The sequence below is a fragment of the Zeugodacus cucurbitae genome, chromosome 2, assembly GCF_028554725.1.
Source record: "Zeugodacus cucurbitae isolate PBARC_wt_2022May chromosome 2, idZeuCucr1.2, whole genome shotgun sequence".
NCBI lineage: Eukaryota > Metazoa > Arthropoda > Insecta > Diptera > Tephritidae > Zeugodacus > Zeugodacus cucurbitae.
The window spans coordinates 60,529,492-60,556,670 of NC_071667.1; the positions used below are offsets into that span (position 1 = coordinate 60,529,492).

Genomic DNA, 27,179 nt, shown 5'->3' on the forward strand with positions numbered 1-27,179 from the left:
AAGTACAAAAGCAAATAATGAATTAATGGCTTTGCCAGCATGTGGAGGAGTGTGGAAATCAGAGAAGTCATAGTTTGCGGACTGTAGGTGTATGTATTTGTGTGTGTATATGTGAGATGTGTGTGTGTGTAATATTTGCCAATTATCTTAGCATTGTGGCGTTGCTAATACTAACCGCACAAATGCGTAGCCCTTATCCTTAAAGACGCGTATCTCCTGTATCGAACCGTACGGTGAGAAGGTCTTCTGTAGGATTTCCTCGCTAAGCGCAGTTAAGGCGCTGTTGACACCACCCACATAAACGGTACAATTTGATGGGCTGCTTTGTATATAGACCTCGTCGAATGTTAATGGTTTGATGTTTTCTGGAAAACAAAGCGTTTGTTTTTATTGTATGGGTACATATTTATGAATTAGTACTGCTTGGAACAAGTAAATGCAATATTATATCGGAAAATCATATATTTTGACTTGGACTCAAATTGTTATTTTATTAATTTTTTTTTATACTCTCGCAACGTCAGAAACACTAAATGTTACAGAAGAAATGGCAGATTAGAGCTGCACTCAGATTTTTTTGCAAAATGGAAAATGGGCGTGGCGTCCCCTACTTATTGGTAAATCATATCTCAGGAACTACTCGACCGATTTCAATGAAATTCGGTATATAATACTTTCTAGACACCTTGATAATACGGATAAAAACTGTGCGAAATCGGTTCACAACCACGACTACTTCCCATATAACTCAGTTTTGAATTCCATCTGATTCCTTCACTTTATAGTGAATACATAAGGAACCGATGAAGATAGCAGAATAAAACTTTACAAAAATACTGTAGCCACAGATGACAGGCTTCACTTATGGAAAAATTGTCAAAATCGGACTATAAAATTTCAAGGCCCCAGATATCGAACATGAAGAACTCAATGATATAGTCTTGGCCATTATATACCATATATGATGATTTTCGTTATTCTATTGGACTTTATGCCGAATATAGTCAAATTGTGTCTTATAGATATATATATATTTGGCGTAGGAACCGCTTTAAGCGATTATAGCCGAATCCACCAGAGCGCGCCACTCATTCCTCCTTTTTGCTTTTTGGCGCCAACTGGAAACACCAAGTGAAGCCAGGTCACTTTGCACTTGGTCTTTCCACCGGAGTAGAGGTCGTCCTCTTCCGCGGCTTCCTGCAGCGGGTACTGCATCGAATACTTTCAGAGCTGGAGTGTTTTCTTCCATCCGTACAACATGATCTAGCCAGCGTAGCCGCTGTCTTTTTATTCGCTGAACTATGTCAATGTCGTCGTATAAATCGTACAGCTCATCGTTCCATCGTCTGCGGTATTCGCCGTTGCCAATGTTTAGAGGACCATAAATCTTGCGCATAACCTTTCTCTCGAAAACCCCAAGAGTCGTCTCATCGGATGTTGTCATCGTCCATGCTTCAGCGCCATACATCAGGACGGGAATAATGAGCGACTTATAGAGTTTGATTTTGGTTCGTCGAGAGAGGACTTTACTTTTCAATTGCCTACTCAGTCCAAAGTAGCACCTGTTGGCAAGAGTGATTCTGCGTTGGATTTCAAGGCTGACATTGTTGTTGTTGTTAATGCTGGTTCCCAGATAAACGAAATTATCTACAACTTCAAAGTTATGACTGTCAACAGTGACGTGGGAGCCAAGACGCGAGTGCGCTGACTGTTTGTTTGATGACAGGAGATATTTCGTCTTGTCCTCATTCACCACCAGACCCATACGCTTCGCTTCTTTATCTAGTCTGGAAAACGCAGAACAAACGGCGCGGTTGTTGCTTCCGATGATATCTCGGAGAGGTCCTTCCCGATCCTGACGGAGCTTTTGGTGTTGCTCAACGTCAGCTTACATAACCGTATTAGTTTTGCAGGGATACCAAATTCAGACATCGCGGCATAAAGGCAGCTCCTTTTCGTGCTATCGAAGGCAGCTTTAAAATCGATAAAAAGATGGTGAGTATCGATTCTTCTCTATCGGGTCTTTTCCAAGATTTGGCGCATGGTGAATATCTGGTCCGTTGTGGATTTTCCAGGTCTAAAGCCACACTGATAAGGTCCAATCAGTTCGTTGACGGTGGGCTTTAGTCTTTCACACAATACGCTCGACAAAACCTTATATGCGATATTGAGGAGACTTATACCACGGTAGTTGGCGCAGATTGTGGGGTCTCCCTTCTTATGGATTGGGCAGAGCACACTAAGATTCCAATCGTCAGACATGCTTTCTTCCGACCATATTCTACAAAGAAGCTGATGCATGCACCTTATCAGTTCTTCGCCGCCGTATTTGAATAGCTCGGCCGGTAATCCATCGGCCCCCGCCGCTTTGTTGTTCTTCAAGCGGGTAATTGCTATTCGAATTTCTTCATGGTCGGGTAATGGAACATCTATTCCATCGTCATCGATTGGGGAATCGGGTTCGCCATCTCCTGGTGTTGTACTTTCACTGCCATTGAGCAGGTCGGAGAAGTGTTCCCTCCATAATCCCAGTGTGCTCTGGACATCCGTTACCAGATTACCTTCTCGGTCCCTACAGGATAATGCTCCGGTCTTGAAACCTTCTGTTAATCGCCTTATCTTTTCATAAAATTTTCGAGCATTACCCATGTCGGCCAGCTTTTCATGCTTTTCATACTCACGCATTTCGGCCTCTTTCTTTTTACGTCTGCAAATGCGTCTCGCTTCCCTCTTCAGTTCTCGATATCTATCCCACCCCGAACGTGTTGTGGTCGATCGCAACGTTGCGAGGTAGGCAGTCTGTTTTCTCTCCACTGCGGAACGACAATTCTCATCGTACCAACTGGTTTTTTGGCGTTGCCGGAGACCAATTGTTTCGGCTGCAGCTTTATGCAATGAGTTTGAGATGCCGTTCCACAGCTCCCTTATATCGAGATGCTGATGAGTGCTCTCAGAGAGCAGGAGTGCAAGTCGAGTAGAAAAAATTGTGTCTTATAGTAATAAAAAAATATAATTCCTTACTTTTTTTAATAATTATTAAGTTTATAGAGTACCCGAGTCTTGAAATTCCGTGGATAATCATATCTTTTTCATAAGATAAATTTTGGAATTCTGGAAAGTCTATGATCTAGTTCTCATTTAAATGGGTTTCTAAGAAGATGACTATGTGAGACAGCGTTCAAGTTCAGTAAAATTGTTAAAGCAATTTAGTTCAACTGCCCTTCTTGGACTTTATTTCTTCAAAGGGTGTTTTCAATGATGAATCTTTCAGAATTTAATTGAAATTTTTAGAACTTAGATTCCGAGAACTTAGAACTTAGATTTCGTATCTGGTATTGTTGAGAATATGTAATGATGTTTTTGAGTAGCCTACAGTCGATCTTAGCTACTGCCTTCGAGGTCACCACTCCAGCAAATGTTGCTACACCAGATGGAATATGTGTAAATATATTCGATTGGTCTGCGATCAAGGCTTTAAATTGGTGAGATACTTTGATACCGTCTGTTCCTTTTAACCATAGCTTCTGAGTTTATTACTGTAGACTAATTTCAGTTTATCAGTTAGGTATATCCAAAACAAATGCATTGTAGAGGAGCCTCGATAGCTTGTATCTCGGCCAAATTAAGATGCCGAAACCGTTGATTAATTCTGATATATAATATGAGTATTTTTGGAAGAGAGAGCTTCGGACAAATTCACTATACTATCTGAAGCTTTTGTCTAAATTATTATGCATGCTTTAGTGTCTACCAAAGTAGCTTAGTCCACAGCTTATTTTCGGGTATATCTTATTTTTTAAGCTCACTAACCATAACTTCAATTTCCGGTGGCTAGAAAATGTAAAGCTTAAAGCTAAGCCAAAGTATCCTTCAAAAAATAAACTATGCGCGTAAATAAGTAATGAATTTATTTTCTTTTATACGAATACACGCCCATAAAAGCGTAAAGCATTGAACAATATTTTATAAAACTTCAAAACAATTCCATCAAATATGCACCGTCAACATTTTGAATGTAATTTTCAATATAATTACCACGCTTCATTGGATATGCAAAGAGCCATACAGCAAGCATATTAGTAACTATACGAAATTGAGTATAAATATTAAGCTTGTCAAAGCCTGGAATAGATAGCCCGGTATTGCAACTTTTATAAAGTACCAAATCACATTAAAAATTCAACGCCATAAAAGCATGCAGCAGCGCAAATAACACATATACACATATACCCATGGGGTGGCAGAGTGTGCCTGTAGTTGCTGTTGGCGCGGAAATGGACTAATTAGCCCTTTTCAGGTTAAAACGAAATTTGCACTATTTAAAGAAAGAATGAAAAAAAAAATCCAAAATAATGTCAACATCGCGTGTTTATTGCTCAATATGTTTGTGCGCACGTATGCTTCCTTATGCTGTTGTTATAAATATTCTATTATACATGCTTTGGTGGAGTAAACGTCGCCAGTGCATTCCCTGCAGACGAACGGACTGGTAGCATATTCACAAATTACACGTAGTACAAGGGTGGTGCTAAAAGTTTGACAAGGCAATGGAAAATGGAGTTTCACAAGGGTTATACCAAATTTTTTCTCAACCGTGCCATGTAGTCATCAAAGCGCTATAGATATATTTTAACATTTGAGGTATTCGAGAAACATGTATTCCATGGTTTAGTGGGCTCTAGCGGGCATATGATGCTCATCAAGATCCATGTCAATATAAACCCATATACTCATTTCGAATTGTGTAGTATCTCAATATTTCTTTAGGTGCATGTCTGTACTAAACAACATGCTTAGTCGGTATTTACACCCATAATCCATACTACATACACGTATTACTCGAACCACCCTTATAGTTGTCCAACAAAAGCGCCATGTCTACCTTATGTCGCCCAACATTTCATTGTGTTGCAGCTGAACCTTTATTGTAAGCACAGTAATTACCTCGCAACAACAATATGCAAACAAAAGAAGAAAGAAAAAACAAGAACGCAAATCAGTAGCAACAATAACGGCGACAATTAATGCGGCGCATACGAGTGGAATTACTACAAAGCATGCAACAGCGTTGGATTTTTTTTTTTTTTCAAGCGACTGCTCTCCCTGCCACCAAGTATGGTGGTTATAATGTGCTAATGCCTGACGGTATAAAAATCTCATGACAAGCGCTCATAGAACGCAGCCAAAGTGGCAGTATGTGGAGAGAGAGAGAAAAAATAAACAGTTTTAACAAAGAACAGCAAATATTTCTATATAGTAAATGCCTTCATAACAAGGCTAAAATTTATTTAACGCTAATGCCATGCCGCATGGCAACACACACACACACGCGATGACTAGTGGAAACAATGCAATGAAATGTTAGATTGTTTACCGTTATTTTTGCTTTGCTTTGCTGCAGCTTTGCCACCTTTATGAGTGTAATTTGCCCTGCCAACAGCTATAACATATAAACTTTATGAAAAAAAAAGAAAAACCAAACATTTTACAAAAACAATAATTAAAATATTTGCCACGCTTTGAGTTAGCGGTGTGACTGTTCCATTGCCATTTTTTGCCGCCTCTACTCAGTGAACCAATTTACCACACACAAAATGTTTCAGACTGCTTCGCTTTGGTGGCGCCATTTTAGCAGTAGTTAAAGTAGTTGTTCTAGTATAGCAAACCCGATTTTAGCTACATGAGGACATATTAAATAAATGAGTCGGTAGTCGAATTTCGGAAAATTATTATTTATCAATGCATTTGCCTATTGAATCTGATTACATTAACCGAATGGTCCCCACAAAAAAATAGCACTTGAAAATTTAAATTTTTTAGTAATTTTTATTTTTTTATGTACACCACGTGGTATGAGTGATCACATTTTGTGTGTATTCGTAGTTAGGTTAGGTTAGGTCAATCTGGTAGACCAGAAAGCCACACATAGACCGGGTTTGGTCCTTTGTGATACCAGATGGAGTGCCGTCACGTAGTTAATGAGGAGTAAGCATCCTTTAAGATGCCTGCGCTTGACGCGAATTTCAAAAGGCTTTGTGGTTTCACTAATGTGTAGTCCCCAAATGCCGAAGCCTTTGTCTTGATAATGCAGCACACTCACACAAGAGGTGGTTTCCATTGTTTCTCTAGTACCTTGTTCTTGACATTTCCTGCAGTCTTCGCGATCTATCAGCCCCATCTTGTACGCGTGCGCCGCCACAAGACAGTGGCCAGTGAGTATGGCGCCCATATTCTTACATTTCTCTCTATCGAGCGTCAATAGATATCTCGTGTACTTCTTATCTACCGCCTTACACATAACTTTTGCGGTTTTGCAACCCGGTAGATTTTTCCAGCGCGCTTTGAACTTTTTTAGCAAGTTTCTGTCTAGATCATCATATAGACAGGGCATAGGTTAATCTATGGTTGATTATGCTTTCGGATGCCAGTTTTACGCCTCTTTTGGCAATCTCGTCCACTACCTCGTTACCCTCTATCCACTTGTGGCCTAGCACCCAGTAGAATTGAAGTCGCCTATTTTTGGCGACATCCTCCACTGCTGTCCTACCACTTTTGGCCGATATGCTGAAGAAGGATATTGCCTTAATTGCCGCCTGACTGTCTACCTGTATGTTGACTTTGGAGTAATTCTGTTGGTGCGCTTAAGGATTGCTCAAAGGCTTTTCCAATTGAAAATACCTCCGCTTGAAATATACTGCAGTGATCCGGTAGTTTGAATGGTTGCCTTACACCGGACAGTATATCCCCGCGCCTGCTCCGTCCTCCATTTTCGAGCCATCCGTAAATATCTCTTTCTAAGTTTACATTGAAGCTTCTTTACCATTCTTCTTTACCATTCTACTACTGCCATAAGACTTCCCTCCGATTTTGCCGCGCTGTTTTCAGCAAAGAAATCTATAGGCGGCAGGTTTAGTATTATTTCAAGAGCCGCCGTTGTCTTTGTAGTAACATGTAGACATTTTTCAGAGGTCAGGCCTATCCAAAATAGTAATAAAACTCAATTTGTTTTCGCTTAAATTGCCAAAGTAAAGTCTTTTTGAGGGCTCGAAATTGACCCAAAAAGCAATTAAGAATATTGTGTTTCAAAATACCAGTCAACATCTATACCGAAGAAGGTGAGATGGATTCTTTCGCTTCGAGAATTATCACAAAGTGACTCGCGATAAGTAATCAATCGGACCGATGTTCATTTTTAATAAAGAAATTACGCATTTCAATTCCAACTTATGCTGACTATATTAGCAACTACTTTAAACTCGATTTTAAGGTGTCATTAATTTATATGCAACTCCCATTAAGCAATACTACAGCCGGCAAACGCTCATCGTTCATCGTATATGCACAACTTGGGTACAACGCCCCCTCTGATTTTTATGCCAGCTGGCAGTGCGCAGCGTGCAGCATGCCACGTGTGCCACCTGCGGGGTGGTTGGCGCGCAGTGGGCGAAGAGGGCGCATGTAAATATTTAATGGTGACTTTTAGAGTTATTTCCGGTAAGTAACTGACTTACTATACTATACATAGCTACAATGCGCACGGGCATACTGCCGATCGCTGTTGTTGTTATACATTTATTGTTGTTATTGCATATTCCCAATGCGCTCTGGCTGTATGGTGTGGCGCTATTGCATAAATTTCAACCTTATCCATTTAGCTGCATAGCGCTTATCAGCAGCGTCATTATTATTATTATTATTATCGTCATCACCATCAGCAGCAGCAGCAGCATGGCCGTCACTGGGGGCCACCAAGGCAAGGCAGCGACAGCAATAATATTCGATGACTGTAAGCTATAGCTCGACCCAATAGTGGTGTTACTAAAGCAGCAGTAGCATCATCACTTTTACTATGAATTCCATTTTCGATTTAGTCCCACAGCTAGAGCCGAGCGCACACACACACCCACACACACTTTTCCACTACTTCTATGATTTGGCTTTTTTACTTTTCTTTGCGCTTAAGTTTCTTTTTTTAGCCACTCTTAGCATTTGGTTGCCTGCTGTTGGCGCGCTACTGGATGCCGCTGCCTCACTGCTACTGCTGCTGCTGCTGCTGTGATAGCTTCCGGTATAAATTCGAACGGAAATTCAATTCAACTTCCTTTCAATAATAGCATTTTAATGCTTACAACTCTGTTGCTGCTGCCGCTGCTGCTGCCGCTGCTGTTGCTTATGCTATGGACTTGAGAGGAAGGTCAAACAACCTCCTTACGAGTGTTGCTCTCCTGATGTTATGTATTATTTATGCCGCTGTTGCTGTTGTTGTTGCTGTTAGTGACGGTGTTGCTGCTGAGTGCACTCAGTCGGCACTTTGCAATTGACAATGTGTTGTTGCTACATTTTGATGTTGTATTGTTGTTGTTGTAGTAGTGCTAGGTACATTTGCTTTTTATGCAGTTGCCATTGCTGTTGTTGTAGTCTTGCTACCGGACGATGCTCGTAAATCGAATGCGTTGACGTTGCTCATCCGTTCGCCAGGCAATGCCAGGTGCGCTCTGCTCAGCTCAGCTCAACTCGGGCTCAGCTGCATTATGCCATTTTGCTCTCTAGTATTTAATGCTTTTTTTACGTCTGCTGAACGATGAGCCAATTAAATATGAATATTTGCAAATGTTTTGTTATAAATACATACAAATGTATGTGAGTGGTGAGCTTCAAAGTTATGCGAATGTATAAAATTGCTTTTTGTAGAAAACGCTTGTATTTATTTATATTTCTAGTATTATTTATGAAGGATAGGACATTTTGAATTATGCGTCACACGGCATTTATTGTGTTTATTAAAGCTATATTTTTAGTTTGGAGAGTTTTATTTTAAAGTGAAAATGAAAATTTATTTTGATGTATAAAAACCTTAGATCCCGTGTTTTGTTGACCTATTTATGTATTATTCATATAAAACAAATTTTTCAGAAATGTGTTGGTAGCTTAAATAGTGACCTCTTATTGAAATTCACCACCTTTTACCTCATTTAAACAATTGAAAAATTTTGTTTTTTTATATAACCATTACCCTCTCTTAAATTATATAATTTTAATTGACTCAATTAAGTTGCTTGCCATGCTTAAATTTGTATATTAAAGTATTCTTGAATAGCTACAACTTCTTCACTTTATTGTGGTTATTTACTCATGACAAGTCAATTTTGCTTAGATTATATTAAACAAGAAGCAACTAATTGTCATTTAATTGCTAAGTGTTCATTAAAACCATAATTTAACTAATAATGTAGGATTGCAGAACAAATATAGCTCCATTCATATTCAGTAAGAAGTCATTTTGTGGAACTATTTGATACTTGTCTAAGTAAATAGCACTCGCTTAAAATTGTTTTTTAATTTGAACTCAATTAAGAATATTAGGAAATTGGCTTAATTAGCTGTATAAACCGAACCAAACTTACATAATAAAAGAGAATATTTATATTTAGTAGCCGAAGATAAACAAGTTACATGGAAAATATTTACATATATACATATATAAAAATATATTAAGTACCTATATTTATTACAATGTAAATTCCTCAAACAGAATATAGTAAATTGAGTTTCATCAACTTTTTTAAGGAGACAATTAAAATAATTACTTAATTTGCTGTGTGTTTGAATACTGTTGATATAAGCAGCATTACTTAGGAGAACACTTAATTTAAATATAATTTAAATTGTTCAATTAAAATTTTTTTTTATGTATTACTAATGCATTAGTGATCTAATCAGGAGAGTTGTATGAAATCGTGTAATTATGTTAAAATAGTATTAAGTAAACATGTATTATTTACAAATATTTTCGAGTAGGTTTTAGAGAGCTAGAAAGCAGATGGTCGGAAGTGAAAACCATTTTTACTAAGCGCCACTAAATAAGAACTTTAGAAGTGGGAATTCATATTGAGGCAACAGGCACGTTAGAATGCTTAATAACTAATCTAAAACGCATGAGTGTAGTGTGACAGATATATTGAAACTCTTAACAATTTTTCGAAGGCTCATAGTTATCTCAAATATCATCCACCAGAATCGAAAGAATGCATATCTAAGAGCTTCTTTTTAAAGGCAAAAGGCAAAAAAAAAAGCTAACTCGTAAGAAAAACTTGAACAGATTTCATTTCAACAGAGTTGCAGTAAAAATTAATCCATGATTAGGAAGTTAAAATTCAGTCGAGATTTATGAGTTGAAACTGGATCTGAAATTTGATTAAGATATTTTGACAATATATTTTTTTTTTGGCTGATACATTAAGTAGCCTCTTTCTTTGACTCTGTTGAACCATTTACAGAGAATATACAGAAACAATAGCAGTGCCATTAAGGAGGACGCTTCCTTTTATTGACAAGAGCGTCTTCTATACCACAGTGAATCTAATGAATTCATTATTCAGTTCAAGTTTATTAAAGTTCAACCAGTAATGGATCCATCACGCTCCACATGCACACTTCCTCCAAATTGTAACACAGTTTCCCACAATTTGCACTCGCTTTCAAAAATTCCTAGCAGGATAAAATATTTCTCTTTGGTGTATTTCTGTCATGACAAAGCTTTAGAAAATTTCATACACTTTCTTTGTACTGACAATGCGGACAAGAGTGATTGAAAACCCCCGTCTAAGAAATTTACTGAGCCCAAAAACGGGATGCATTCAATTTATTCTCAACACACTACAGATTCAATTTTAAAACTTAGTATTAGCAAGACACTGATTAGATATTTAATGCGCCTAAACGTATACCTCAACTACTAAAAGCTATTACAAAGCCATTTAACAAGAACAACAATCGAAATCAAAACAAAACGGAAAACTTTTCGCACGCGCAACTTCAGCTCGATATAAGAACAATGTTGTAAACACGCAAACAAATAGGTTGACACGCACCCACACACACACACCTGCGTGAGGCGTGGCGTTGTATGTGAAAAGTTCGCAAGTACTTTGAGTGTCGTTTAACTAGGCGTACTTTTGTAATGAAGTTACCATGACCAACGACCGAAAACGGTAGCATTTTTGGCTTTTGTTTTTACACACACACACAACAAACAACAAATGACAAACAACAAGCAACCAGCACAGCGTTTTTGCGCCTAAAATTATGCCTTGCACTCAAAAATTGTGAACCTAATTGTGCGCAACCTTATGAAAAGTTTGATTTATTACACTGAATGTCAGAGCAGCGAATGTTCGTGCGCCAGCGGAGAAACTACAGCACAGGCAACTTAACTACGAGGGAGGTACAACGCTGCCGTCCAACGCACCGAAGTCACAAGTCAAATAGTTGTCGGAGCAAATTTGTCATTGAAATATTCTGCAGGTTAATTAAGTTATTACAAAAGCAGGTGAGCGAGTCAATTGCGTGGAAGACGGTTGACTGGGAGGAGAGTGGTGGGTGAATAGTACAATTTGAGGTGTCTTTGCTGGCTGTTGGGGAAATTTCTTAGGCGTTTACACGCCAGTTAGGCGGCGCGGCATGAGTGCGCGCTTTTGTTAGCGTTTTGTATGCCGCGCAGCTGTGCTATTGTGCGTGTCGCTGGTGATCTCTGTGCTGGCAATTTGTGAAGCGTAATAAAGAGCGTTGAAAGCGTTGGGTTTTATATAGTTTTGCTGCTGTTGTTGTTGTTATTTTTGATTTGCCATGCAAGATATTCGTGGAAATTTACGACTGCGCTTGACATTTGGCAACTCTGCGGCAGTGAGGGGCGCCGTAAATTTTAAAACAACAACAACAAGCTTCACAAAAACAACAAAGCCTGAAACCTCTACAATAAAAGGGTTATACAATATACAAAAAAAAAAGAAAGTTTATTAAGCGACTTGAAAGCAATAACAAAGTAAGGTGCATAGTGGGAGAGTCGTAAAACTTTGCAGAAAAATCAAGAAAGTTCAAATAAAGAAGAAGTAATAAAAGTAAAACACACAACAACAGCGACTTCAAGTGTCTCTCAACTAATAAATCGAGATGCCCTGCCGACACTAAAGTGAGCATAGTAGGACATACATACATATACTCATATATATATATCAGCAACGTTATCGCTATCGAAATTTAACAGTAGTTTACCATTTAAGTGCAACGTTTACACACAAAAGTGGCCATGAAGTGTGACTAACGGTATTTTCCTTTCTAGTTTTTTATTTATGCATTTCCATTTTCATTTATTGTTGTTATTTATTCGGTACATTTCGCCGTTCAGCCTGGCTGTAGGTGTCATAAAATCTAGCTGTCACAATTGTAATATGAAACCTGTAGCCGTTGGCAGCACGAAAGCGTTAACAGCAAATAGCTCAAAGAGGTAAGCGAAGTGCTAAAGATAAAAATATAATAAATGCATGGCAAAGGAGCAGCGCAAGGAAAGCAAAAAAGGAGAAAAGGAGAAAAAAGAAAACATGACAAAAATAACAGAAACTATCAAGTTTGAGCACTTGTCTGCGCTTCAGCGTTCAGCATCTAATATTGCATAATACATAACGTGTGGCCAATAAAATAAGTAAAGGCTTATAAAATTTAAATGTTGAGCAAGCAAATGAAAAGCTGTAAACGGTAATTGCTGGCAGTGCTTGACAAATCTGCTGACAGTAACATTGCGGTTCGTGTGTTTTTTATTGCGGCAAAAACTGCTGCCTTTTTATTTAAAGAATAAAGTGTGGAATTTGATTTCTTTATGCAATGCATTTAAATAACCGTATTTATTTTTAAAGTGCATGCAGAAGGTAATTACTAAAATATTCTCTTGGTTGGCTTGTTATAGGATTTTGGTTATTTGGTTGTCTGGATTTCTTTTGCATCGGCACGCTTGCAGAAGTTTAGACGCTGAACCCAATTTTCGACGATTTTCAGGCATAAATCGGCCGATACTTCTGCAATTTCACATTCGATATTCGTACTAAGTTCATCAATCGTCGCTAGCTTATTAGCATAGAACATAGACTTGACGTAGCCCCACAGGAAATAGGGAGATAACGCGCTCACCATAATTGGTTATCAATAAATTGATTGTGACATTCGCTGTGTGGCTTGTGGCTTCGTCCTGTTGGAACCACATATTTTCCAAGTCCATATCATCCAATTCGGGTCAAAAATATTCGATTATCATTGGGCGGTAGCGTTCCCATTCACAGTAACATGCCGGTATTGATCATCACGGAAGAAATACGACCCAATGACTCACGGAGTACGTGTGGATTGCTGCCTGACCAATAACACATATTTTGCTTGTTGACGAAGCCATTCAACCAGAAATGAGCCTCATCGCTACACAGGACATGTATGTATGTGATTGGCGTTGCAACCGTTTAGCCGGTTATAGCCGAATCGACGATAGTGCGCCACCTCTCTCCCTCCTTCGCAGTTCGGCGCCAGTTGGAGATCCCAAGTGTAACCAGGTCGCTCTCCACCTGGTCCCTCCAACGGAGTGGAGGCCTTCCCCTTCCTCGGCTTCCTCCGGCGGGTACTGCATCGAACACTTTCAGGGCTGGAGTGTTTTCGTCCATTCGGACAACATGACCTAGCGAGCGTAGCCGCTGTCTTTTAATTCGCTGAACTATGTCAATGTCGTCGTATAACTCGTACAGCTCATCGTTCCATCGTCTGCGGTATTCGCCGTTGCCAATGTTCAGAGCACCATAAATCTTACGCAAAATTTTCCTCTCGAAAACTATTAGTATCGTCTCATCTGATGTTGACATCGTCCAAGCTTCTGCACCGTAAAGCAGGACGGGAATGATAAGCGACTTGTAGAGCTTGATTTTGGTTCGTCGAGAGAGGACTTTACTGTTCAATTGCCTACTCAGTCCAAAGTAGCACCTGTTGGCAAGAGTTATTCTGCGCTGGATTTCGAGGCTGACATTGTTCGTGTTGTTGATGCTGGTTCCCAGGTATACGAAATTATCTACGACCTCGAAGTTATGACTGTCAACAGTGACGTGGGAGCCAAGACGCGAATGCACCGACTGTTTGTTTGATGACAGGAGATATTTCGTCTTGTCCTCATTCACCTCCAGACCCATTCGCTTCGCCTCCTTCTCCATTCGGGAAAAAGCAGAACAAACGGCGCGGTTGTTGCTTCCGATGATATCAATATCATCGGCGTACGCCAGGAGCTGTACACTCTTGTAGAAGATTGTACCTTCTCGGTTTAGCTCTGCAGCTCGTATAATTTTTTCCAGCAATAGATTGAAGAAGTCGCACGATAGTGAGTCACCCAGTCAGAAACCTCGTTTGGTATCGAACGGCTCGGAGAGGTCCTTCCCAATCATGACGGAGCTTTTGGTGTTGCTCAACGTCAATTTACACAGCCGTATTAGTTTTGCGGGGATACCAAATTCAGACATCGCGGCGTAAAGGCAACTCCTTTTCGTGCTATCGAAAGCAGCTTTAAAATCGACAAAAAGGTGGTGTGTGTCGATCCTCTTTTCACGGGTCTTCTCCAAAATTTGGCGCAGGTCAGTTGTCGATTTTCCAGGTCTAAAGCCACACTGATAAGGTCCAATCAGTTTGTTGACGGTGGGCTTTAGTCTTTCACACAGTACGCTCGATAGAACCTTGTATGCGATATTTAGGAGGCTGATCCCACGGTAATTGGCGCAGATTGTGGGATCTCCCTTTTTATGGATTGGGCAGAGCACACTGAGATTCCAATCGTCAGGCATGCTTTCTTCCGACCATATTCTGCAAAGAAGCTGATGCATGCACCTTATAAGTTCTTCGCCGCCATATTTGAATAGTTCTGCCGGTAATCTATCGGCCCCCGCACAGGACATAGCGCTCTTAAAGTTAAGGCCACTGACTCCGAATTTCCGACTCGTTGTTGGATGGTATGTCTTTCCCAGATGAAATGGCAAACCTTTCTGAAGAGAAATGTCAATGCCAGCGAAAAAATATGGCGTCGTTTGCTATCCCTATCGGCCTACTTTTGTAGCGTCCCTTTTACTTCCAACTGAGAATGTGATATGTTGCATTGAATACCTTCGATATTGTTGTTGTCATTTTAGGGGACTCGTACTCGCCGCTGTTCTTATTTTTTTGGTTTAAAGAAACCAAGTTAAGAAAAAAATATCAAAATTAACCACATAATTATGTTTAGTGATGGTAAAATGAAGTTGATCGAGTTAGCTGAGTGGATAATGATACCAAAATAATTATTATTAACCATTCATTCATGAATATTTCCCAAACCAAAAGTTTCTGACGACATAGAGCCGCTCAAGATTGCAATCTTTGTCTCGAATCCGTGTTTCAAATCAACGAAAACGATAACAGAATTGCTTGGAGTTGCTTCCCCATCCATTTTGTATCATTTGGATAGCAGTTTTTTTCTGTTTGCAGACCTCGAGTTAGTGAGTGTTGGCACTTAATAATGTGAATGAATAATAAAGTCAAATACTTTACTAAAGAATGATCCATCTACCGATAACTAGGTATTGTAAAATTCCTTCTAAGTGATCTCCAAAATGAATATGCTTTCTCATAACTATCAATATAACCTCAAGGCCTCATAATATGTCTAATAATCTGTCGTCCTTATTTTTTAATCAGCTAATCACATTTTCTCTCCATTTAGTACAATAAAATAAACTCAACTTACTACCATCTTCACATAAGTGTTATTTATTGATTTCTATTAGCCAAGAAGAAAAATTACAGCAACGTCAAAATACCACCTTGTGCCAACTAAAAAACCATAAAAATACACAAGTAAATTTGTTGCTAAAGAAACTGCCTTTGAGGAGCTTCAGCGACACGCAAACCAAATGACAAATTGACAATAATCGCCTTGCGACGCGTTGAAATAACAATTTCATGTGAATTATTTACATATTTACATATGAAAAGGCAAATGTGAAGATTTTCGAAATAAAAAACTAACTCGAAGCATAATGAGCAGTTAAGCAACGAGCACACGCCATAAATTCGTGCGCAATTTAGAAGAAAGAAGAAGCGAACGGCAGTGTAGGCTGTAGAACTGCGTGGATATCAGCAAATCAGGGCAATGAATATGCAAATGATTTGAACGCGGAGCAAATCAAATGAGCTGGGAACTGGGGCATGGAAATGGTTGAATCAAAATTATGTTGTTAATCAAAGCTAATAAGCATATTTGCATGTTTCAACATACTTACTAAGTTTTCGGCTTTTGTTTTTGTTTTTGATTCTTTTTTTTCGTATCTTGTCCTTTGCTCTTAGCGGCATTTATAAAACACATAAATGTGTCTACGCACTTAAGACACATACTTGTCTCTGTAAGCATATGTGTGTGTATGTATGTGTGTTGGCATAAATAATTTATATGTGTTTTTATGAAAGTTTGCGGGCAAATATGAAAATGAATGGAGGCACGTGTGCGGCTTAAGCTGGAAAAAATCCTACTTAGGAATATTTCATATTCATGTCTTCTTCTTGCTGTTCTTCTACTTTATTTGCAATGTAACAGCTTAAGCGATTTGCGTTAAGTTAAAGATAGTTGCTTTTGTTTTTTTTTTTTTTCTCGTGAATCGTAGTAACAATTGAGGTTAAATCCTTCGCTATTTGTACTTAACTCTTTACATTAATGGAAGAGTAGAGAGTGAGAGAGGAGTAGATGTAGGTATGCAGAAAGTGTTTCACAAGTTCAGAAACTGAGAATCTCACTTCTTTGACGGGAACAGATAGCATGTCTTATTTAAGATATCCAAAGGATTCATTCATTATAACAGAAGAGTTTAACTTAAAAAAATCACAAAGGAAATGGCAGAAGAAAGCTCCGTTCGGATTAAAAAACATGGAAAATGGAAAAAAATGGTCAAAATCATGTCTCAGGTACTACTCGACCGATTTCAATGAAATTCAGTATATACTATTTTCTTGACACTTCAATGACACCCATGAAAAATGAGCGAAATAGGTTCACAACCACGCCTACTTCCCATATTACTCAATTTTGAATTCCATCTGATTCTTTCACATTACAATGTACACATAAGGAACCGATGAAGATAGTGGAATAAAACTTTACAAAAATACTGTAGCCACAGATGATAGGCTTCACTTATGGAAAAATTGTCGAAATCGGACTATAACTTAACAATGCCTCGGATATCGAATATCAAGAACTAAGTGCCTTAGGGTAATTTTTTACCGAAAATATCGGCAAGTCTCTCAGATATTGTAATGTAATTCAGAGGAAATCTTTTCTTTCTAATAGTGTGGCTCTGTACCAAAAATGGTTAAAATCGGGTCATAACTTTTCCTAGATCCCATATACCTAATTATAGGTTTTTCAAAAATACGATAGGCTTAATATCTACCTTAATATGTTTTAAGTGAGCGTATAGTCTTCGATATACTTTAGTGGTAAAAATCAGTGAAACCGGTTCAGGAATTACCTCAGCCTATATACTATATGTGGTGATTTTCGTTATTCTAGTGGACTTTATGCCAAATATATGGGTCAAATTGAGTGTTATCTAAATAAAATTACAACAATAAATTGCGAGAGTATAAAATGTTTTCCTTACTTGTTTGCTTTCTTTTCAATTCTCAGTGTGATTTTTAGGAAGACCAATGAAGACGTTTGTTCCTTTTCCGAAAGAATTGTTATAGAAGTAACTCTGGAGTCAAGATATTTTTTTATATCCAATTATACTGAGTGGAGTATATGGCAGAATACTAAATTTAAAGCTTTTATGTCATGAGCTCTCTATATTAAGCTTTTAGAATATTATAGATTATACACCTGCAAAATATTAGCAGACCAGATTCACTATATTAAAACGAACTCACATTGTGTTGAAACCCTCTGTATGACAACGTGATCTTGAACATAATGTTTCATAATTTCTAGTGTTTTCCAGCAAACCCAAATTGTAAGCTATGAACTATATTGAATGCTTCTTATGAAATTAATAGCCTTTTTAGACAGGAGCTAATTGATCAATTAACCGGCCACTGCTCGATTAAAACGCTTATTAAGATCGATTTACCATACGAAATAAAAATCTACATTCATTTTTAATTGAATTTTAATCGATTTGAAAATGAAAGGCAACTCTGCGACAAAGACGTACGATATACGTTCTTTGTCTTCGAGTGTCTGTATTTTTTGATAAAAAAAAGCTACGGTAGATGTCGCTGCTAAAAATAGCAATCGGCTGATGAAACTTACCAACTTCTTATGAAAAGCAAAAAACAAAAATGTTTAACAGCTGAACGGTTATCGAGTAGCCGGCAGTGCAAAAAGCAAAAAAGGGTTTCTCAATGTAAATTTTAATTGAACAATTAATTTGGCTGTGTAAAAAAGGTATAATGAATTTTATGATATAAAATTAGTAAATGTAATTTCTTTAATAGTACTTTTCTGTTTCTTCTAGGTACACAGCATAAAAATTAAAAAACGCGATATCTAAAAACCAGCCAACTCAAAGCGGTAAGTCCAATTAACGTTAACTTGTTATTGTTGTTTTATATCCGTCTATACACAATTATTGATCGAAATCGAAGAGTTACTAACTTATGCTTAAACTTCTATTAAAGTAAATATATTTAATAGAATTTTTATCAATCATAAAAAATAAGTCTGTTGTGCAAAATGACGCTCTGGGTCACCTATTTTGACAAACAAAAGCTGATAAGCTCAGACGAGACTACAAAAAAAGGTGAAGAGTTCATGTCCAAATTAAGCCAGTCATTATTTATGAATAATGCTGACAAAGCAATAAGAAAAATGCAAAACTTTTTACAAAACCCATAGCGTTAGCATGCACACTCACCTTTACTCGCCGGCGGTTTTCGTGTAGCCCAATTCGTTCGGATCGAACGCGAGCCCAGCCATTGTCCATTCATAGCTGTAATGGCGCTTTCAGCTTCCTGTTGAGAGGCACAGCCAGGATAATGAAAGAAAGATGAAAAAAAAAAATTGGTATTATTAGAAGTGGTTGTATGTAGGTATGTATGGTAAATAGATGGCAATGGTTTGCGGGTGTGCGGTGGAATGAAATTGGTGTGCCATGCTTTTTAATTAAGATGAAAGAGTTGTCAAAAGTTTTTGGGTTAAATTAAAATCTAATGAATTGAAGTCAACAATAAGTTTTGTAGCTGTAATGAAATGAAATGAAAATAGCCGACTCACCGATTTTTTGACAAATGACACAAATCCATAACCCTTAGATTTCAATGTTTGTGGATCGCGTACGACGCGGCAATCACTGCAAGTAAACGAAATGGAAGTTAAAAAGTGTGTTAGTATGTGTGATGCGGTTAATTTAATTCGTATAAAGTAATGGTGTTTTAATATACTGCTATGCAGGTTTACATAAAGGGGAATCGGTGGCGTTTTAATTAAAATAAATTAGTTGCATAAAGTTGAAGGCATCGGCTACAGAGAACGTTATATTTATAAGTAGTCAAGCATATATGTATATTTAGGTACTTTTTCGTATATATACATCCTTCCACCAAGTTCTACATGTGTTATACTGTCACCGCTTCCTAACTTTGCAATAAAGTGAACTGTCAAAACTACAAACAGCCAAAAACGCATGGAGAAAATTTTGAACGTAGACATATCATAGAGTCAGGTTCTTTTTTCCTTTAAGGTGTATGATTGGCTTTCTCTTATATAGCTCTATTAACATATTAGGGTGGACCTAAAACGTATCAGAAGATATCAGTATTACATTACTTGAAATATATTCAATTCGTACTTATACCAGGGGGGAAGATATCTTCCAATTAATTTTTTTTACTTTTTTGGGAAATCCGAAAGTCGAAGTCAAATATTTCGATTTTCGATGCTGACTTTGAAAAACGAAGAAATTACTTTTCTTTCTTTCGTTGTCTTTCTATCTGATTATGAAGGCGTTGGGAACGCTCAGAGTTCGACGCCTTAGTGCGAGCTTGTATATTTATAATATTTTGCTCTTCAAGCCGCTGCACACGCTCCGTACTCGACTCTCAAGCGCATACTTGGGAGGTTTTGAAATTTTGTTCAGCAAGCAGCTGTGAGAACTCGTTACTCGGCTCTCTGGCACGCGATTGCGATGCGAAGAGAATGGATTGCAAGACGATTTTCAGTCTCAGATTAAGATTCTCCTTCACTTAGTATTTTTGATACCCTCACCTGGGAACAATTTCCAGAAAGTTCAGATTTTACCAATAAAGCCTATGTTACTCGGGGTGAATGTAGCTTTCTAATGGTGAAAGAATTTTTGAAATCGGCACAGTAGTTTTCGAGTTTATTCAATACAAACATACATACAAATCTTACCTCTTTATAATAGTAGTATAGATATCGAGGATACCCGGTTTTTGTACTGTTGAGTTTCAAGCTTAGATACAAATGGATATATTTATCGTCGCGAGTTGAGATTTAACTAAAATAAATTTGCTTTTACATATATGTTCAACTATAGTTGATGTTGAAATTCATAAAATCAGATATTTAGTATTTAATCATCCTTTATAGACCACCCTAGTACAGTTACTTATATGGGTATTTACTACACAGCCAACATTTATATTCAGCTTATCATGCAGTGAAAAAAGTAATGAGAAAACAATTTTTTTTTTCATATAAGTAATAAGGTGACATTCGGAAAAGCGGCTAGAAGACCGCGTCTCTGGTGGCCTACCACTCAAAATTATCAACCAGCTTCCAACATGACACAGCGAGCAGTAACATTTATGCAAATTGTAATAAAAGTTAATTCACACAATATTTTTGTAGAAGTTATAGAAGAGCAACAGTGTGAAATGCGCTCAAATGTGGCGCTGTGGTGGCTCTAGTTGTTGGGCGAGGATGAGACGAGGCAGCTGATCTCCAGCACCAAAGGTGTGAGTTGAGTACTTTTCGCGTTTACTGTGGCCTGCCGAGGCACACACATGGGAGCAAATAAGTCATGGAAATACATAATTACATATACAACATGTATTTCAATATATTATATGTGGGTAACAGTCATGCATCCAAAGACATACGAGTATTTCATCATATATGTATGTTTGTTTGTAGGTTGTTATTAATAAGTACGCCGCACAAACTCGTTAAATAAAGTTGTCAAAGTACATTAAAATAATGTAAAAGTCCACCGTTGTGGCGGAGCAGGAGGTGTTAGGGGTATAAGAGGAATAGCAGCTTAGCAAACATACAGTTCACAAATTCTAAATTTTGGTATCATATTCGCTGCAAAGTTTGTGGCTTTTATTTATTTTCGCTAATTTATTTAACTTTTCATTTCTAATTTGTATTATTTTTTTCATTTATTGCGCTGTTCTCATTTTTCACAATTATTTATTCTAAAGGGTGATTTTTTAAGAGCTTGATAACTTTTAAAAAAAAAAAACGCATAAAATTTGCAAAATCTCATCGGTTCTTTATTTGAAACGTTAGATTGGTTCATGACATTTACTTTTTGAAGATAATTTCATTTAAATGTTGACCGCGGCTGCGTCTTAGGTGGTCCATTCGGAAAGTCCAATTTTGGGCAACTTTTTCGAGCATTTCGGCCGGAATAGCCCGAATTTCTTCGGAAATGTTGTCTTCCAAAGCTGGAATAGTTGCTGGCTATTTCTGTAGACTTTAGACTTGACGTAGCCCCACAAAAAATAGTCTAAAGGCGTTAAATCGCATGATCTTGGTGGCCAACTTACGGGTCCATTTCTTGAGATGAATTGTTCTCCGAAGTTTTCCCTCAAAATGGCCATAGAATCGCGAGCTGTGTGGCATGTAGCGCCATCTTGTTGAAACCACATGTCAACCAAGTTCAGTTCTTCCATTTTTGGCAACAAAAAGTTTGTTAGCATCGAACGATAGCGATCGCCATTCACCGTAACGTTGCGTCCAACAGCATCTTTGAAAAAATACGGTCCAATGATTCCACCAGCGTACAAACCACACCAAACAGTGCATTTTTCGGGATGCATGGGCAGTTCTTGAACGGCTTCTGGTTGCTCTTCACCCCAAATGCGGCAATTTTGCTTATTTACGTAGCCATTCAACCAGAAATGAGCCTCATCGCTGAACAAAATTTGTCGATAAAAAAGCGGATTTTCTGCCAACTTTTCTAGGGCCCATTCACTGAAAATTCGACGTTGTGGCAGATCGTTCGGCTTCAGTTCTTGCACGAGCTGTATTTTATACGGTTTTACACCAAGATCTTTGCGTAAAATCTTCCATGTGGTCGAATAACACAAACCCAATTGCTGCGAACGGCGACGAATCGACATTTCACGGTCTTCAGCCACACTCTCAGAAACAGACGCAATATTCTCTTCTGTACGCACTGTACGCATTCGTGTGGTTGGTTTAATGTCCAATAAAGTAAACTGAGTGCGAAACTTGGTCACAATCGCATTAATTGTTTGCTCACTTGGTCGATTATGTAGACCATAAATCGGACGTAAAGCGCGAAACACATTTCGAACCGAACACTGATTTTGGTAATAAAATTCAATGATTTGCAAGCGTTGCTCGTTAGTAAGTCTATTCATGATGAAATGTCAAAGCATACTGAGCATCTTTCTCTTTGACACCATGTCTGAAATCCCACGTGATCTGTCAAATACTAATGCATGAAAATCCTAACCTCAAAAAAATCACCCGTTAATTTGTATTTCGTTACTTTTTCAATGCAATCCGATACGCTTCGCGGTGTTGAATTGTGAATAGATTATTTTTATTTTTTGTTGCATAAAAAACTGTTGATGTTTGATGAGTCCCGTATATATTGGCATTGGAATATTACTGGTTGAACTTTCAAGAGTCATGTGTGCATATTAATTACATTTTTTTATTTTATTTTACATTATATATTTTATTTATTAATTAAATTATATTAATTAGTATGAAATACAAGTATTTTCAGAAGATGAAAGGGATTTTATGTTTCACATCTAATCACCAATTTTGCTTTAGTTCAATTATAATATTAATCACTTACAAGCACACATATAATAAAATAAAATTTTTACCGGGTGCTACCTACAGAGGCTGCTTGGAAGAGGATGAGGTAGAATCTTCCAAACATTTCCTTTTGGAAATCCCCGCCTTTGCGAGATCTAAGCAAAAGTTCCTTCTTATTCATAAAACCCTTCTAAACGGAACGCACAAATGTATTTAATTAATAATGTGTTTACATCTTACACCACTTGAGCACTATACTTGAAATGAAATTGTTATGTCAGGGCGTATGAGTAACATATCGGCTTATGATGAAATTTTTGTCTTATTGGCCTTTATTTAGCATATTTTTAATAAGATAATCCAAATTCAAAGAATCATTATTAATTTTGAAATCATAAAAAAAATATATACATATATATATATATACAGTGGAACTTCTCTAACTCAAATCACCATAATCCACAAAAATCCATAATCCATAATCCTGTACAAAACGTTCGATTTATGGAAGGAAATTTATATGGAATTTCCTTTCAATGTCCCTTCAACAGTTCGAGTTATGGAGAACTTCGAGTTATAGAAGTTCGAGTTATGAAAGGAAATTTGTATGAAATTTGGCTTCTAAGCACTATTGCCAGCTCAAAAGTTCAAATTATGGACATCTTCTATAACTCGAATATACTTCATACCCAGCGCACGTCACAAACACTCGCTTATGAAAAAATATGTTACTTTTCGCTAAATCTCTTATTTACATTCCCCACACAAGCCACTTTTCCTCGACCAAATTCCACACACATATTAAATAATATATTTACATTCATAGTCGTGTTACGAAATCGCTTCAAATGTCAACCAGCCGTCTGCAGCCTTTCGGCAAACACTTCACACGGTGTCACTTTCGCGTCTTCCTGTTAGGCCGCCAAGTCAACAACTACAACTACTACTACGTATGAGCAGTTAAGTACCGAGGTAATAGTGAGTTGAGTTGTGGATTTTTAGGCGCACCATTATAGCTGCCGCTACTCATATACATAGATTTGCGCGCTAAGCTTGTGTGTGGCAACGTGTCGTGCTTACCACAGTACTCTAAACTATTCTTCCAGCCGTAGCAAGGTGTCGCCGATGTTAACCACTTTATTTGCTTTTGTCATTTTCATAGTTGTTGTTACTGTTGTTGTTGAAGAAGAAGAAGTTAGACTCACTGCTTGTCTGCTGCTGTTGACAGGCAAATCCGCGTTAAATATTCGACAAATAAACGCAAGTCAAGCATTTTGCCGTGCTGGCACTTGCTATACTCAGATTTACTTGTGTACAAGTATATAAATATTTATGCCTTGATAAGTTTATCTCTTTGTTGGTTAGAAATCCTCTTACTGGAAGTGGTAAATACCATACGTTTAACTTAATATTTAAGTTATACGGATTATCCAGAATTTTTGGTATGTGAAACAGACTTGAGTAGTATAGTGAGAGTTTATACTTGTAGTTTTGTTATGTAAGTCTAGGATTAACAAATTTTCTCAAGGATTAAAGAGTTATGGAATTACGAAAATCTATAACATGCTTTTTATTAAAAATAATGACCAAAAAAATGGGTCTCCATTCTATTGATATTTTGAGTTCTCGATCGAATTCAAAGTATAAATTCTACTTTATCTCTTTTGACACTACATTAGCTACAAATTATTTATAAATTCTTGAAATCCCATTAAAGAATAGTTCTGATGACGACGGCCGGGTGATATTTTTTATGGTAGAAGTTCCCGAATAGAAAAGAGAAATCAGGAATAACGGATAAAAAGAGTAAAGTAAGAGTTCTCAAGATTATTGTTGCTGTGATTTGAAGAAACTCAGATTGAACCACAAAGGAACTTCCATAACTCGAGCTTCTATAACTCGAAGATCTTCATAACACGAACACTTGAATTAGAATAAATACTTCAGAATACATCATTGGGACATAAAGGAAGATTTGCATAACTTAACTTTGATTTGTGCAGTCGACAAAACACTGAATCCGTTGCAAAGTCAGGTTTATGTAGCCGTAAAAGAACGCTGGATAGAAATTTTCGAGACGATTAACCGATCCGACAAACTTATAACTAAAGATAGAATGATAAAAAACGATAAATGGATCACATACGACAATATCAAGCAAAAACGGTTTTGGTCGAAGGCCGGCGAATCGTCCCAAACAATGGCCAAGCCGGGATCGATGGCCAGTAAGGTTTTGCTGTGTGTCTGGTGGGATTGAAAGGGGATCATCCACTATCAGCTGCTCCCATATGGCCACACGCTTAATTCTACCATTTACTGCATGAACAATTGGACCGCTTGATCGACCATAAGCGTCCAGAATTGGCCAACAGGAAGGGTGTAGTGTTCCACCAGGACAACGCCAGACCACACACTTCGTTGATGACTTGTCAGAAGCTACGGGAGCTCGGATGGGAGGTTTTATCGCATCCACCATATATCCCGGATATACCTTTAAGTGATTACCACTTCTTCCTATTCATGGCAAACGCCTTTGGTGGTATAAAGTTGAACTCAAAAGAGACTTGTGAAAAGTGGCTGTCCGAGTTCTTCGCAAATAAGGAGGGGGCTTCTACGAGGGGCGTATTATGAAGTTGCCTTCTAGATGGAAACATATAATCAAACGGAACGACGCATATTTGAACTAAATCCGATCACTGTAACACTTTTTATAAAGCATTGAATAAAGAGCAAAAAAGGCGGAAGGAAGATATTTGCCAACCTAATATAAAAATCTCTCAATATACTATAACCGATGCTCTATAAAAATATATATAAATTTTGCAAAATTGTAGAAACATCATTTCTATACTTACGAGATTTCACCGAATGGCGTAAAAGCTTCACGTAATTGTTGAGTTTCGATTTCTGAGCTCAAATCACCGACGAAAATATGAAATTGTTCTGTAAAAAAAGAAGAAGAACAATTGTGAATATTTGCATAAGTTATGGATTTTATTTTAAAGATATATCAGTGTGTATATACAAATGCTCGTAATAATATAACAAATGTAAAATTGTGCAACGTGGAAAAAAGAAGCTTCAGCTGAAAATTCATTTCATTTACACCCTCTCAACCAAAAAAGTACATAATAGAGGGAGGAAAAATTTCGGCATATATTTTATACAAATGTTAAGTAATTTGCATAAAACAATCTTCAACTGTAAATTGGGAACGACAAATGGTTGTGAAAAGAGAAAAACACAACCAAAGACAGAAGACAATGTAAATGGCAACGCTGGCGTAGCGAATGCGAATGAATGCGCGTCGGTATAGCAGCTGTGGCACGAAGGGGCGCTTGTGTGACTACTATATGTACGCCAACATGTGGGCGTGTCTAGTCATGCTTTATATGTATTAAAGCCGTGTCTGTTTGTAAGCGTATTTGCATGAGTTTAAAATGTTTACACTCGCTCGCTGGCGCTTCAAAGAAAGTTTGAGCAATTTTATTAAATTAATGTAAATCGCCTTCAAATGGTAGCCAATAATTTTTCTTTGCCCTTTTTAGTGGCACCCATTACAGTCGGCCGCCGGAGTTGTTGTTGTTTTTGTTTAAATTTTTGTACCTTTTCTCAGTTTCAACGCGATTTCTGTTGTGAATTACTTGGGAAACGTAAATGTTAATGTTAAAACATTTGTCGCAGCGCTTGACGTAAATAAGGTCACAAAAAAAGAATATAAAAAGAAACAGAAATAACAACAATGCAATGATTGCGCAGACATAATAAAGTCGCATAAAAGCCGAAGAAAAGCATGACAAAGAAAACGGGTTAAAGTTGATTTCTTTTCTAAAGCGCCGGCAGCTGGCTGCTGCTCTGCAAATAAGTTGTAAGGAAAGTGTATGCGGTATGACCATTGCAACTACTCTCAATCTCATTACTTAGCTTTGCATAATAAAAAATACAAGTTTATGCGCGCATTTCACTTTATTGGCAGACAATGCAATAATTTCTTAACGCATATTAAAATTTAAATAATAAATATTTGCTATTTGCCTAAGTAGAATATGAAGGTCAGTTTGGAATAAATATGGAAAAGCGGCGCAGATGTCAGCTTATTAGATATGAAAAAATCAAATAATGGACACTAGTGCATAGTATTTATTATTATGTTGCAGTTTTGAAATTATTTAGTAGCAGCTGCTAAAATATTATGAATGAAAGTGGTGGTAAATTAATGTAATATATATGCAGGCATACAATTTATTGGGCACTTGAGCAATTTTGTAATGCAAAGTAACTATACTGGAATAATTGGTTGAGAGCCGTTTACACT

At 37.6% G+C, this 27,179-nt stretch overlaps 1 protein-coding gene across 8 annotated transcripts in view; it reads right to left on the minus strand.

The window, feature by feature from the left end:
* Window positions 1-27,179, minus strand: part of LOC105217141 (cytotoxic granule associated RNA binding protein TIA1) — a 192,988-nt gene that overhangs the window by 41,191 nt on the left and 124,618 nt on the right. For all 8 annotated transcript variants that reach the window (XM_054230209.1, XM_054230201.1, XM_054230216.1 and 5 more), the window contains 4 exons: window positions 25,720-25,807; window positions 19,094-19,169; window positions 18,735-18,831; window positions 176-365 (listed from right to left, as the gene is read on the minus strand). In XM_054230209.1, coding sequence (XP_054086184.1) covers window positions 176-365; window positions 18,735-18,831; window positions 19,094-19,169; window positions 25,720-25,807 — 451 coding nt within the window. The remainder of the gene's footprint in view (window positions 1-175; window positions 366-18,734; window positions 18,832-19,093; window positions 19,170-25,719; window positions 25,808-27,179) is intronic.